Source organism: Nestor notabilis, unplaced genomic scaffold, assembly GCF_000696875.1.
Source record: "Nestor notabilis isolate BGI_N333 unplaced genomic scaffold, ASM69687v1 scaffold3380, whole genome shotgun sequence".
NCBI classification, from domain to species: Eukaryota; Metazoa; Chordata; class Aves; order Psittaciformes; family Psittacidae; genus Nestor; species Nestor notabilis.
Genome location: NW_009910494.1, coordinates 1 through 14,075, shown reverse-complemented (window position 1 = coordinate 14,075; position 14,075 = coordinate 1). Strand labels below are relative to the sequence as shown.

The 14,075-nt window shown below is 38.9% G+C and overlaps 1 protein-coding gene across 1 annotated transcript in view; it reads right to left on the bottom strand.

Annotated features, from left to right (window-relative positions):
• The window catches only part of PRKDC (protein kinase, DNA-activated, catalytic polypeptide), an 80,535-nt gene extending 66,599 nt beyond the window's left edge, over positions 1 to 13,936 (bottom strand). The window contains exons 1-16 of the mRNA XM_010010272.1: positions 13,843 to 13,936; positions 13,464 to 13,540; positions 12,996 to 13,088; positions 12,114 to 12,188; positions 11,101 to 11,209; positions 8,780 to 8,892; positions 8,013 to 8,112; positions 7,447 to 7,502; positions 7,327 to 7,357; positions 6,140 to 6,297; positions 5,774 to 5,920; positions 4,022 to 4,186; positions 2,922 to 3,090; positions 1,767 to 1,816; positions 459 to 593; positions 35 to 184 (exon numbers count right to left, since the gene is read on the bottom strand). Coding sequence (XP_010008574.1) covers positions 35 to 184; positions 459 to 593; positions 1,767 to 1,816; positions 2,922 to 3,090; positions 4,022 to 4,186; positions 5,774 to 5,920; positions 6,140 to 6,297; positions 7,327 to 7,357; positions 7,447 to 7,502; positions 8,013 to 8,112; positions 8,780 to 8,892; positions 11,101 to 11,209; positions 12,114 to 12,188; positions 12,996 to 13,088; positions 13,464 to 13,540; positions 13,843 to 13,936 — 1,722 coding nt within the window. The remainder of the gene's footprint in view (positions 1 to 34; positions 185 to 458; positions 594 to 1,766; positions 1,817 to 2,921; positions 3,091 to 4,021; positions 4,187 to 5,773; positions 5,921 to 6,139; positions 6,298 to 7,326; positions 7,358 to 7,446; positions 7,503 to 8,012; positions 8,113 to 8,779; positions 8,893 to 11,100; positions 11,210 to 12,113; positions 12,189 to 12,995; positions 13,089 to 13,463; positions 13,541 to 13,842) is intronic.
• Positions 13,937 to 14,075: the final 139 nt, after the last annotated feature.

The following is a 14,075-nucleotide window of genomic DNA, read 5'->3' as shown; positions in this document are numbered from 1 at the left end:
AGCAGGAATTAACGGACATGTCCTCAGGTCTCACCTGCTCATTAACATCCAGTTTCTGAACAGTCAGGTCCAACTTCTCAATAATCTTCAAAACAGATTTTATAAATTCATCATATAGCAAGCGATTCAGGGATTGTAGTGATGAATTTGCAGTAAGAAAGTTTTCATCTTCAAAGCCACAATCCTTTGTAGTAGGAAAAAATGTTTCAAAACACCAATGACAATTATTTCTTGTAGTTACAAACAAAGATTTGATTGATCTAGAGAATCCAGCTTTCTCAGCTAAGGAAGCCTAAATTCATCCCTGCTTTATTCATTTATCAGCCACAAAATCCAACTAAAACCAGGAAACAGTTCTTCTGCAGCATGACATTTAGAAAAAGTCTAGGGTTAGAAAAGCAGCAGTAAGTCTCGGGACTATGTTTCCTTTTGTATTTCCATGTTAACTATGCTTTTACCTTCATTGTGTCACAGTTCAGTAGACTTCTGAAGAGATACAGATAGTCCTTATACATTGGTACTTTCCATCTCCCTGTCCCAACTTCTCCAGCTTCACGGGATTCTTCTGATCCAGTTTCTTTTCCAAAAGAACCCTGAAAAGACACAATACTTTAAAGAAACACCGCTGTGGTGGTTGACCATGGCTGGATGCCAGGTGCCCCTGAAACCGCCCTATCACTCCCCTCCTCAGTAGGATACGAGGGTTGAAAATAAGATGGAAAGAACTTATGGGTCGAGATAAAGGCAGTTTAATAAAGCAAGGTCCATGTGTGGAAGCAAGGGAGAACAAAAGACTTTTCTCTACTTCCCACCAGTAATGTCCAGCCACTGCTGGGAAGTCGGGCTTCAATAAGAGTAGCGGTTGCTCCACAAGACAAATACAGTAGTAACAGATGCCACTTCCCTCCTTCTCCTCTTTTCCCCCACCTTTTTATTGCTAAGCAGATCTCATTTGGTATGGAATATCCCTTTGGTCAGTTTGAGTCAGCTGTACTGGCTATGACCTCTTCCAAGATACAAGTGAGGCGGGGTTGAGGGGGATGTTGGAGAGGCAGCCTTGATGCTGTGCAAGCACTGCTCAGCAGTAGCCAAAACACTGGTGTGTTATGAATACGTTTCCAGCTACAAATACAAGCACAGTGTTATATGGGCTGCTATGGGGAAAACTAACTCCATCTCAGCCAAATCCCAATACGACTGCGTAAATGTCTACCTGACCCAAACTAGAACAAAATGTAAAATTACTTCTGCCAATAGAGACATGAAATGTTTAGCTTTCTCATTTAGCCAATATGACAAGAGCACAAACTAACTAGCTCCTTTCAAAAATCTCTAAAGCTCTTCTTCTTCTAGTGGTCAGTTATTTGAGAAGCTCTATAGTTACCCTGCTGCCCAGAATTAAGAAGCTTTAAAATCCTCCCTTAATGTTCAGTACAACTTTTAATGCATCCAAAATTTGCTAACCTGGAAGAAAGTTGGATGACCTTAATTACAACCTACATTGTTACAGATAACCTGATCAAACAAGAACTGCAGAGAACAAACGTCTATTTCCTGTCATTTTTTCATTCAGTACAAGAGGCACATGCTCATTATGCTGACCATATGTAGGGACCAGAGCCTAATAACAACTGAGCCACAATTCAAACTGGACAGCACTATTTTTGCTTCTTTGGGCCTTCCCTTTTTTACTGGGCTAGATCAAGAACTGGAATGTGTTCTCTACGAATCTAGATTAAATAAATACGTTTAAACAGCTGTATTACCTTCGAAAATGTGATTGGCTTGGAGAAGATTCTGATTAATCCCTGATGCACTGAAACAAACAAACAAAAATACATTTCCTGGACAGATTTAAAAAGGCAGAGCATCCGTATCACTCATTATGTTAGCAATGAATTAAAACAGTGTTCTGTCTTCTATATTCTGTCAGGGTGAGGGAGAGGCAAAAGAAAACAGTTTTTTTTCTTTAAGGATAAATATAGCCAAAACCAGAGCCATAATTCTAGGATGTTTCACAGGGAACCAGTTTTGAACTGGCTTCTTACTACTTTTTCTCAATACTGCTTTGATTTTTTCCTGAATGCAGTGATGACCAAGGCATTGCCCATAATGCCCATATTGAAAAAGGCAACAACTCCCAGAAACTCTCAGAGGCATGGACTTAGGATCTCCATTCTGGCTTGGTGGTTGGGTGCACCGCATCCCAAACCACGAACATGGAAAACAATGAAAATGCCACAACAACAGAGAAAAGCAACAGTAAATAACAGAAATGAAATTAAAATAACTTCTGAAAATCATTATAATGAAATGTCAGCATGCTGGAAGCTACAGGAATCGTCAGCTCCCGATGTTAACATTATTACATTTGCAGGGCTTTATCTCATTAACTGCATATTTGGAATTTTCTCTTTTTCTATGTACAAGTTCCAGAGCATAGAAAGATTGCATTTCTAACACAGATAACACTCTCTCTAATTTCTGTTATATTTTGTAGGGGTAAGTGGTGGTGGTAAGTGGAAACGGTATTGAACAGAGCTTTGCACATTCTTCTTGAAATCCCTTTCTCCCCATAATCCTTCAGGGCAGGAACATAAGTCTTTATGTTTAAACAGATTTTCACAAAAATATACTCATCAAGAGCAACAAGAGTTGCCCTTGATGATAGCCACTCTATCATTCAGAGCAGTTGTTCAACACATTACTTAAGTGATTTAACAATGGATATTGGAAAAAACCATGAGAACTCTAAACCTCCATTATTAGAGGATGGGAAAAGATTCATTTTTGACCCCAAATGGCTATTCTACATATCTCTCTTACAACCAGTTAAACATTTTAGGCAAAAAAAAGATCCAGAGAAAAAAGACCCCACAACCCCTCCAAAATCCACAACAAAGTTAATGGGACAGACTCACCCACAGTGCTAACAAAACTCCAGAGAACTGGACCTTTTCCTGAGAGGGCGAGAAGTATCTTTATTATAGATCTGCAACAGACTACCTGCATTTTTTCACTGTACTGTGGAAAGTTATTGATCTGCAGCACAACTAGATGTTCAAGAACAGGAGTGTATACTTCAGGAATCTAGAAGAAATAAAAACAAAACACTCATCATGCAAAGCCAATGATTGTAACTCAGTATCACTGTGAAGAATTATGTGAAATTATTTCATATTTGTCCATTTCAAATGTATTATAATTTTCTTTGTTACAAGAGTTTACATTCTGACCTGAGAATGAAAAAACACTTAGCAAGTGAATTCATCTTAGATGTAAAATAAAAAAAAACCAACAACCAACAACCAAAACAACCTAACAAAACAAAACCAACAAAATACCCCAAGAAACCAAACCAAACAAAAAGAATAACAAAGTTTCCTGGAACATATTATGCAAAGTAGCTCCTGGATAGATTAGTGCTTCAGTGGAACCAGTTTTAAGCTTCTTTAGGAAAGTACCAATTTAATTAAACAATAATAACACAGCAGTATAATCTGTTAATCCTTAACAATCTGAATACAGAACATAAGTGGAAGTCTCTTCTCTGCCCCAACCTTACTTCCCAGCTCCAGCTGGGATCCAGAAAGCCCTCATTAAAACACAGACAGCATAGCACGAGAAGAAAATCAAAGTATCAGCCTCATGGAACACACAATCAGTACCAAAAGAAAAAGCAGCAACAGAGTGGAATAAACACATAAAAAGAAGGGTAAGGCTAGGTCCAAATAGCTTTGCCCGAAGTAAACAGTAAACTGTTCATATTTGGCTATCATAGTTTTCATTATAATGCACTGTAGCATTTTATTTATTATACTCTGTGCATTTTCTTTATTCAAATAAAATCCAATACAGCATTTTCCTAATAATTCTTCCCATTCGCTAGGAGTTAAATGTCCTTGTATTTCAGATAAAGAAACACCTTCTATCACTGGTAAGTTCACAGGTACTACCTCCTTATACATCTGTAGCTGTATTAAAAACTCCAGAAGACTGGTACTTTAAATACTACACTTACTGTATCTACATGGAATATCACACTTGCAATGGACTGGAGGAAACTTGGTAGCTGGTACAGATGGTCATCTATTGTTTCCGCTTCTGTGAGGTACATTTGCTTACAACGCTGAAGGAGCTCAACATACATGTCGTCAACATTCTTAGAATGTATAGCTTTACAGGGCTTAGAGGAGAGAAAATAAAATACTGATTCAGCAACTTTGTACAGCCAAGCAAACATCTGCTGTAGCACTAAACCCTAGCCAAGTCTTCACTGAACCATAATAAGAATAATCTAATTTCTTTCCAGGAACTCAATATATCTGAATAAATTAGGTATTCTACTTTCTACATGTAAAAGAAATATGGTACCTGTAATGAACTAAAATAATAGTTCACTGACCCAGTGTAATTTACTGTGAGAGTACTTGAGCTTTCAGTGTCATGATCCAAATCCAGTCTGAAATGCATGGAGCTTGGATGTAAATATCTTGAGTATGGCACTATGGATAATTAATATTCACTTTTATTTTGACCTAGCTGAATTAAAGTACTAAGTGGCTTTCCTTAATGTGGATTAACCAGTTATCATTCACAGGCTACTACTATTTAACATTTAATGCAGCAGCACAAGTTCTGAACTTCCCTTGTGCTGAGATCTGTACAGATGATAACAGACTACTCTTAACATAATGAACTGGTGGAAAGCACTGCAAACAGTGCTAAAAGGTATGTAATAATGCTTCCAGATTTCTATAGAACGATTTGTAAATCACATGATTTAGCATGAACAAGGACAAAAACCAGCCTTTGTGAAAAGAAACCAGGAACCAGGTCACAGGCAAGAACTGTACTAGGGAACTGACCATGGAAAAAGAATGGACTGATTGAGGTAGTTACAGAGTATCAGAGTTAGGATGAAGGTTGAGTTTAGTCTATCTAAAAACATGCTGACAAAATTAAGACTATTCATTTATCATCTGTAGAACTGCAAGTATTACTTTAAAATTATTTCAGTGGTAAGAAAGTAAAAGAAATGTTCTGTCTTGAAACTGAATCAACCACTGAACTTGTGTTCAGTCTAAGGCCACTACTTGCAGTAGCAGAAAGACTCCACTGCCTCACAACCTAGCATCTGATGCTTAGCCAAGATTTGGTCTAAACGTGCTAGCAACTATTAGTGTGTCTTAAAATATTAAAGATTTATAAGTATTGGAGCACTAGGATCCCTTTTTCCAGTTAAAATTTGCAGTATTATTGTCTGTATTTATATTTTGCAATTTTAATTAACTTCTTGTGTTTTCTAACAAGATATTTTTAACAAGGTTCTTTCAATTCAGTAATTTGATATACTTAATTTTTTTCTGAAAACAATACCTTTAACTCAATTCCTTTTTAGCTCATATCATAGATGATGACTAGGTTTCAACAAAACACATTGAGAATTCTACAAAGCAAATGCACTCTGCTCTAAATGCAGCAAAATGGGAAGGATTCACCTAGTAACCAGCTAGACTATCACACTTCCTAACCTTCTCTAAATAATCTTAATATACATTAATAGTGCTCCCACTGAAGTCAGCGTGCGTTTCAATAATTTTCAACCACAATGTATTTTACAGTGTAACTAATTAAGTTCAACGCTAAATACAGAAACAGAAGCATTCCCTATGTAACAAGCTGTGCAGAACTGTAAAATGCATGGTATATGAATTCTAGCTTTAAATCCATTCAGTATGCTCCTTTATCAGAACCAGTTTCCTGCACATACTCCTGCAAAAAGTCCATATCCACGAATGGCAATGGACAATTCTTTGTTGCTCGAATCCATTCTTCTGATGATTGCATAGAACTGTTCCATGAAGAACTGCAACTTGCTCTTGTGTAGCTCAGCATCCTTAGCTACCATTAAAGAGATCTGTAAAGCAGAAGCAAAAAATGCAGCATTTCCAGAAACATGAAAAAAGCCACCAAAAAATTACAGTAAGTCTTAAAAGATACCTAGCTCGTCACATGAAACACTTCAAACAATTACTTATTAATCAGATTCACCGAACTTCTAAGCACCAAGTATTCCCACTACTTTAAGAAATTTAACTTCTCTTTAGCCTCAGAGATCCCACTGAAGTTACAGTACCTGCTTGAGGAATGAATCTAGTGCAGAATGACTGGCTTTCTTCAGGTCCTGATTTGCATGGCCACACCATTTACACATTGCTTCAAAGAGGGAGACATAGTTGTCCAGGAGCAAGGCACCAAATTGAGCAGCATGCCAGCTGAACAACTGTAAACCAGCTGCAATTTAAAAACAATTCTCATCAAAACTCAGACTTATATTCCACTCTCCAAAACCAGACTAGACTATAAAAGTCCACATTAGGACTTAACGTAGGTATACCTACCATGACTGGAGGGTACGAAATGTATTCTTCTAGCCATTACAGTATCAGTGTCCAAACATTAAAAACTTAAGCAGAAAAACAACCCTCCAAATTTTCTTTTGTTTTTTTAAAACATAGACCATTATGGACAGCACAGCTGTGTTCTGAAGTAATTTACAGTAACAGCGATAAAGAAAGGGAGGGATTCTAGTGGTTACAAATAATAATACTTGATCACCCAATTCACAAAGATTTGGTTTCTGTAGTTAGGACATATGCTAGGGTCCCCTCCTCCACCAAACTGTGACACAGACAAATAAAGAATTCAGAACACAGGTAATTTCACAACCCCAAAGATAAGCATCAATGAAATTTCAAGATCCTTAACGAATTTGTTGGGGCAGAGCAGAGTATCTTTAAAAAGGGTTTTAGCCTTCACAGTTGCCATGGCACTAGTACCCAAACCTTGCATTTCTGCATATACCACTCACACTTCACAGGCCAATTTCTCGTTTTCTTCATGAACTTCAATTGTTCCCGATTTCCTTCTCCTTACAGTGAAATTACCCTTTTCTTCCTATTTTTTTTTCATTTAGCCCCATTTTTCTCTTTTCTCCTAATTTGCTATATTTGTCTTATTCCTACTCCTACCATGATTCACCTCTCATACCAGGATTTTGTACTAGTCCAGAGGGGAAAATTGCAACAAGCGTAATGCTATTGTTCACTGGCTCATTAGACCTTGACTAGTTTAACCAAAAACATGTTTAACTCTTGAGATTCCAACTTAAGGTATGCCAGCTTTGCTCCCTGATCAGTTTAGAAGATTGAAGAGTAGAGCCATCTGAAGACAGCCAGTAGAGAATGAACGACTCCATACAGAAGACACCATTGTATGTATGGTATCCACCTCAACACGAATTGAAATAATTTGCAGTCTTACCCACATGTACTGCATATCGCTTCTGATCAACCTGTAATATCAGAAGAGGTTTGTCATGTGATTTATTCTTCATCAGGGCTGATCCATTTATGTGAAATAATTCACACGTGGCAGATTTACCTGTGGGTTGATTGCTTTCATTGCAAAATCAAAAATCTCCTTTGCAGTCTGAGGATCTGTGAAACAATCCAATAATGAGTATTTCACTACTGAGAGTAAAGACAAAGATATTTTTATCCAAAGCTTAGCATGCAGAAGCAATATTGGAAAGCCTTACGGGTATCATTCTAAAAGGCAGAGATGTTTTTTTCTGAAATACTCTAAATTTGAGAAGAACTGTACACGTATATTCATTGATTTTTCTGAATACCTGTGTTCTAACAGACACGTCTCTCTACGGAAAACACTTCTCTCTGTAGAGTGCATTCCAGCTCAGCTGCCCCATCTCTGATTAGAAAATAGCACTTCAACATTTATGTACAGAAACACACTGATGAAGCTACTCCACACTAAGACAGACTACAAGGACCATGTAGCTTGATAGGCCTTGCTTTTGCATAAACAATCCGTCAGTAGGGAAATTCTTATTCTGAGTTCACAGAATGAAATGGCATTGCTTGCTGGCAGCATTATGATTAAAATATATCAAATTGTGTAACTGTCTTTCACATAGAGAAAGAACATACCTTCGTCCACAGATTTGGTAAAATTGTACATGAGTGAAACCAGTCCCCTCAGACATCCTGCTACAACAGGTAGCCTGGGTCCCCTTGTAGTTGATGTCATCTAAAAAAAAATGGGGAATTGAAAAAATATTACCCTGAAGCTAAGACAAATTTACACCAAGGCTTCCCAGTTCCTAGAAGTGTAGATAAAATACCATATTACAACTTAATACAGTGATGTCAGTACCTACCTCTATGAACACAAGTCCACAGAAACATCTCCTACTCAGTTTTGTATCATTTGGGAAAGAGATTAACTACAGAAGCATAAGAAATCCTTTGAAGAGCATGAAACATGTTCCACCAAGACCAACCATAGAAATTTTAGATAGCACACGCTAATGTCTTAGAAGTAAAGAATACAATAAAGTTCAGCAGAACTGTGGTATTTACCTGAAGTGTAAAGATTCTGTAGCTAGTAGAAACCAAATCAGAACTACCAGTATTGCATGGCAATATGACTTTTCTTGGGCACTACCACAACGATCATCATGTGCCATCTTTTCTCATGGTAAATTGGTTAATTTTGCTGTCACTGATGGCCTTGAATTTTACTTTGAGAGCTTCTCAGAATCAGAGAACAAACTTCAACAGAAGCATTTATGACTGTCCAGTTAGATCCTACAAATCATACTAGTTACAATAGTATTCCAATATACAGTGCTACACATATCAAAGGGAAAAAAAACAAAGCAATGCAAGAGTCTACAAAGAAATTCCAATCATACCTGTGTTTTAAGCTCTCCCAGATAAGCTCGGAATAGTTTTTCAGAGTTGTTAATCATTTCACTAGGCTGGACCTCTCCCAAAACTCCCAAAAGCTCATAAATCTTCTCCAGTACTAAAAAGTAATTTAATATTATTAAATATTAATCACTGAAGTCATTACTTTGACATTTCCATTGCATTTCCTATGTAACTTGCAACCATGAAAAAATCATCCCTGTTGGTTTAATTTGAATTGGTGATTAGCACGGCAGAAAGACAGCTCTTTATGATGTATATAGATATATACATATATATTTACACCCTATGATGTAAGATGCATCCTCCCCTCACATTAAAACACATGTATTTATTTCAGAGAAGGCTTAGAAATCTGATTAAAGGTCATACCCACTGAGGAAGCATTTACCACTAAACCTGCTGCTGGCCTTAAGGATATGCTGAGTCTTTTAAGTACCATCACGGTGAAGGCCAATAGCTAGCGGAAACTTCTAGGCTTGAGTTCAGACTAAAGGGTTCTATGCAGGCACAGCAAGTTTTGCAAGGGTTAGACCTGTCAAGCCAAGATTTCAGCTGCAACTAGCCGAGACGATTAAACTAGACTCATATTAGTATGCTTAACATCATAAATGACATGATTAGGCAAGGCAGGAACTGATGAGCTGACATTAGGAGCGACTGATGAAGGAGCTATCACAGTAAAACTGCAGCTCTGAGGACAAAACTGTCCAGGGATAGAATAAAATTACAAAGCACTTGAGAATCACTGAATCATTTAGGTTGGGAAAGACTTTTAAGATCATTTTAAGATCATTTTAAGAGTCCAACAGTAAACCTAACACTGCCAAGTCTACCACTAAACCATGCCCCATCTATGGGTCTCTTAAATACTTCCAGGGATGGTGACTCCACCACTTCCCTGGGCAGCCTGTTCCAATGCTTGACAACCCTTTCTGTGAAGAAACTTTTCCTAATATCCAATCTAACCCTCCCCTGGTGCAGCTTGAGGTCATTTCCTCATCCTATCGCTTGTTGGGAAAAGAGACCGACCCCCATCTCACTACATCCTCCTTTCAGGTAGCTGTAGAGAGCAATAAGGTCCCCCCTGAGCCTTCTCTTCTCTAGGCTAAACAATCACAGTCCCCCCAGCCACTCCTCATCAAAACTTGTGCTCCAGGCTTTTCACCAGCTTTGCTGCCCTTCTCTGGACACACTCCAGCACCTCGGTGTCTCTCTTGTAGTGAGAGGCCCAAAACTGAACGCAGTATTCAAGGTGTGGCAGGTACTCTCTTATGTCAGGAATCCTAAACCAGACCTAGGCTTAAATTCAGTATGAACTGCCACGACTAAATGCAATTACAAGACTTCTTATATGTGCTAACTCATACATATATATGAGTTGGGCAGAGAAGAGATTCAAAGCAGCCCTGTGGAGAAGGACTTGGGGGTTTTGGTTGGTGAGAAGCTTGACATGAGCCAGCTTCAGTGTGTGCTTGCAGCCCAGAAAGCAAACCGCATCCTGGGCTGTATCAAAAGAAGCATGACCAGCAGGTCAAAGGAGGTGATCCTGCCCCTCTACTCTGCTCTTGTGAGACCTCACTTGGAGTATTGTGTCCAGTTCTGGTGTCCTCAACATAAAAAGGACATGGAGCTGTTGGAGCAAGTCCAGAGGAGAGCCACGAGGATGATAAGAGGGCTGGAGCACCTCCAATATGAAGACAGGCTGAGCAAGTTGGGGCTGTTCCGCCTGGAGAAGAGAAGGCTGCGTGGAGACCTCATAGCAGCCTTCCAGTATCTGAATGGGGCCTACAAGGATGCTGGGGAGGGACTCTTTGTTAGGGACCGTAGTGGTAGGACAAGGGGTAATGGCTTTAAACTTAAACAGGGGAAGTTTAGGTTAGATCTAAGGAAGAAGTTCTTCACAGTGAGGGTGGTGAGGCACTGGAATAGGTTGCCCAAGAAGTTATGAATGCTCCAACCCTGGCAGTGTTCAAGACCAGGTTGGACAGAGCCTTGGCCAACATGGTTTAGTGCGAGGTGTCCCTGCTCATGGCAGGGGGGTTGGAACTAGATGATCTTAAGGTCCTTTCCAACCCAAACCATTCTATGATTCTATGATATGCAGGGCTGCTAAGCAGCAGCTAATTGCATGATCATGATCAGAAGACCTGAACAACTTTTACTAGCTCCAGAACCCAACAGCTACTATTTTTAACCACACTTGCCATGGGAATAGCAATTATATGTTTTTCTGGGGTACAATGCAACAAAACCTATAATGCAAATAAAACACATGCCAGTAGTAGAAAAACAAAAAACCTACCAGTATCAGAAATTCTACTTTTGGTGGCAAGTTCCCCATAAAATTTATTAAATATCACCCCAACTTTCATTTCTTCCATCAGACAGGAATGCTGTAAACTTCGAAGTAACTAAGATAGATTAAAAAAAAAAGAATTTAGGAAAATCATTAATATCGCTACTATGATCCTACTTGGCCTAAATAAAACCACAGTTTGCATGTTTAACTTCAGCTATATTTCATTGTATGCTATACAATGAAAGAGATTTAAGGTGACTGGTCCAGGAAAGAGTATTGGCACGAAATCTACTTGAACAACAAACTACCTTTCTACATATGTATAAAGTTTATAGGTTTTAATTTATATTACACATATATCATCTACATGAAAATTATAGACAATAAATTTTTATATTTATATATATAAAACCCCAATGAGATCACAGGCTTAGCAAGCCTGTAGTAGCCTTTATCATATTGTATTTCTCTCCCTGCTGCTACAACGCAAATCCAATTCACAGAAGAACTGACACAGAGTAACTCAGAACGGTGTTTAAATTTTCCTAAACAAAACTAAGTAGGTGCAAAAGCATTTGCAAAACAATGGTCTAATGCATTCTAAGGAACAACATTCTGAAATTATTGTCTCACACTGTAATAAATCTTCTGAAAAAAGCCCTTCTCCTCCTCCACACCATACACATACTTACATTTTTAAGTAAGAAGAAACTGAACTGCAAAATTTATCCTTAACCATAATAAACTGGGAAAGAGAAGATTTGAAAGTGCCCCTAAAATAACTGTGTCTTGCTCCAATAGATGAAGAAATTACATGCTTATATGTAAGCAACCAACTGGAGGAATATTGAAGACAATCTGTTGTAAAGACATATCTATCATCTAAATATTACACTATCACTATTCTCTTCCTACTGCAGACTACAGACTTTCTGCATGATGTGGCATAACTATAGTAATACAACAGCTTTTCTACTTTTTTCTAGAAGCAAGAGATATTTATAAAAGGCCATTACCTTAATCAGGAGTTCGAGAGCTGGGATTTTACATTTTGCTGCTCTCTCTTTTGTATAAACACTAATACAAGTTTGCTAGATAGAAAAGAAAATAGAGATTATAATACGAGTAGAGAAAGGAATTCAACGATAACAATATATTAACCTGCTTCTTTAAAGCATCTGTTCCTAACAAGCTTAAGGTTTTTAAAAAGACTAAAACAATAAAAATGTCCAGTCCCTAAAGTGGCTTCACTGACAACACTGCAGCACTGTCTGGCGTAATAGCAAATCCCAGCTCAAGCAAAGAAAGCACAGTTTCTGGAATAAAAGAACACATAGCAAATTTCCCACTTTTGTACCATTCATTTCTTACAATACACAGCTACTGATTTGAGAACAGAAAGTGTGCTGGTGCAGCCAAGCATATCTATGCAGAGCAGTATTATTCAGCAATCTGGAGTCAAAAAATGTTAGTTTCCACCAATTTCTGTATATATTGCAAAAGTAACAACTCCACAGAAGAATTTTTTTTAAAAACAGTATTTGAAGTTAACCATCATCTGTAGGAAAATTAAGATATTATACTTATTTAGTTTGTATAAATTAAGTTATAACTATCATTTTCAATATCAAGAACTTATTTTCAAAATCAATACCCACTATGTTCTATAAAGAGAAGTTACATAAGTCCATAGTTGAAGAAACAATTCCACATTGCTTTATTGTATGAATTATACTTCATGTTCATCAAGTTATTCCAGCTCTAACAAGCACAATGGACATGGATAAGGCAGACAGGGAGGGGAGAAGGATAGTTATGAATCTGTCACAGTATGAGATCCACCAGAATTGTTTCAACCATATGGCAAAGACCTTTACAAAATAGTTTTCCTTACCCACCTTAATATGACAGGCATAAGGATGAACTTTGTCACCAACTTTTTCCATGAAGACACAAATAAACTTCAGTGCTTCTTCCCTGCAATCTCGAAACTGAAAGTTTGAAGAAAAAAATACCTAGTTTTTTCATGTATAAGATAACGTGCTGGTCACCCAGCACTATCTCAACATTTCTTTAAAAATTACTGGCTTTAAACTGAAAGAGAGTAGATTTTCATTAGACATTAGGAAGAAGTTCTTTACTATGAGGGTGCTGAGGCGCTGGCACAGGTTGCCCAGAGAAGCTGTGGATGTCCCATCCCTGGCAGTGTTCAAGGCCAGACTGGACAGGGCTTGAAGCAACCTGCGCTAGTAGAAGGTGTCCCTGCCCATGGCAGGGGGGCTGGAAATGGATGATCTTTAAGGTCTTTTCCAACCCAAACCATTCTGTGGTTCTTTTACTGTATGAATTTAAGTTTACCAACTCACCTCCTCCGTGCCAAGAGATCTGTGGATAAAGACGAGTAGGCCATGCTCTTGGGAAAACACCAGGGACAGGTGCAGGGCTGCAGGGAAGCAAACAAACCATCAGGCAGTTGGTTTCCTTTCTAGAGCAGGCAGCGCTGGAGGGCTGGGCACTGCTCAGCCCATCACTTTGTGCAGAAGGATGCCCTAACGCCTTGGACTGGACTGATGCTTGTGACGAGAAAAAACACAACTGAACGCAGGTGTTTCTGACCTCCACATGGACCCAGTTCCAGGCTCTGTGCCTCTGACCTCACGCCAGGGCTGGGGGAAAGCCAAACTGGGGGTAGGTCGGCAGAGAGGGACATGCATTGAAGTGTTTTGAACCAAGGTAAATGGTTACCTGGGGCAAGAGACTGTCCCTCCCCCGAAATGAACCACTTCACATCAGGCGAGCAGCCCTCAAATGTCATGTTGAGTGAAGAACTAAGGGCCATCCCGCAGGACCACGGGTCTAATGCGCTGCGTACCCTCTACCACCACCCCATTAGCGATCCCTCCCCAAGCTGAGCAGTCGTTCCGAAGCCGCCGCCGAGCGAACGGGCCCCTCCAAGCCTCGCTCGGAGTCCCTGAGGC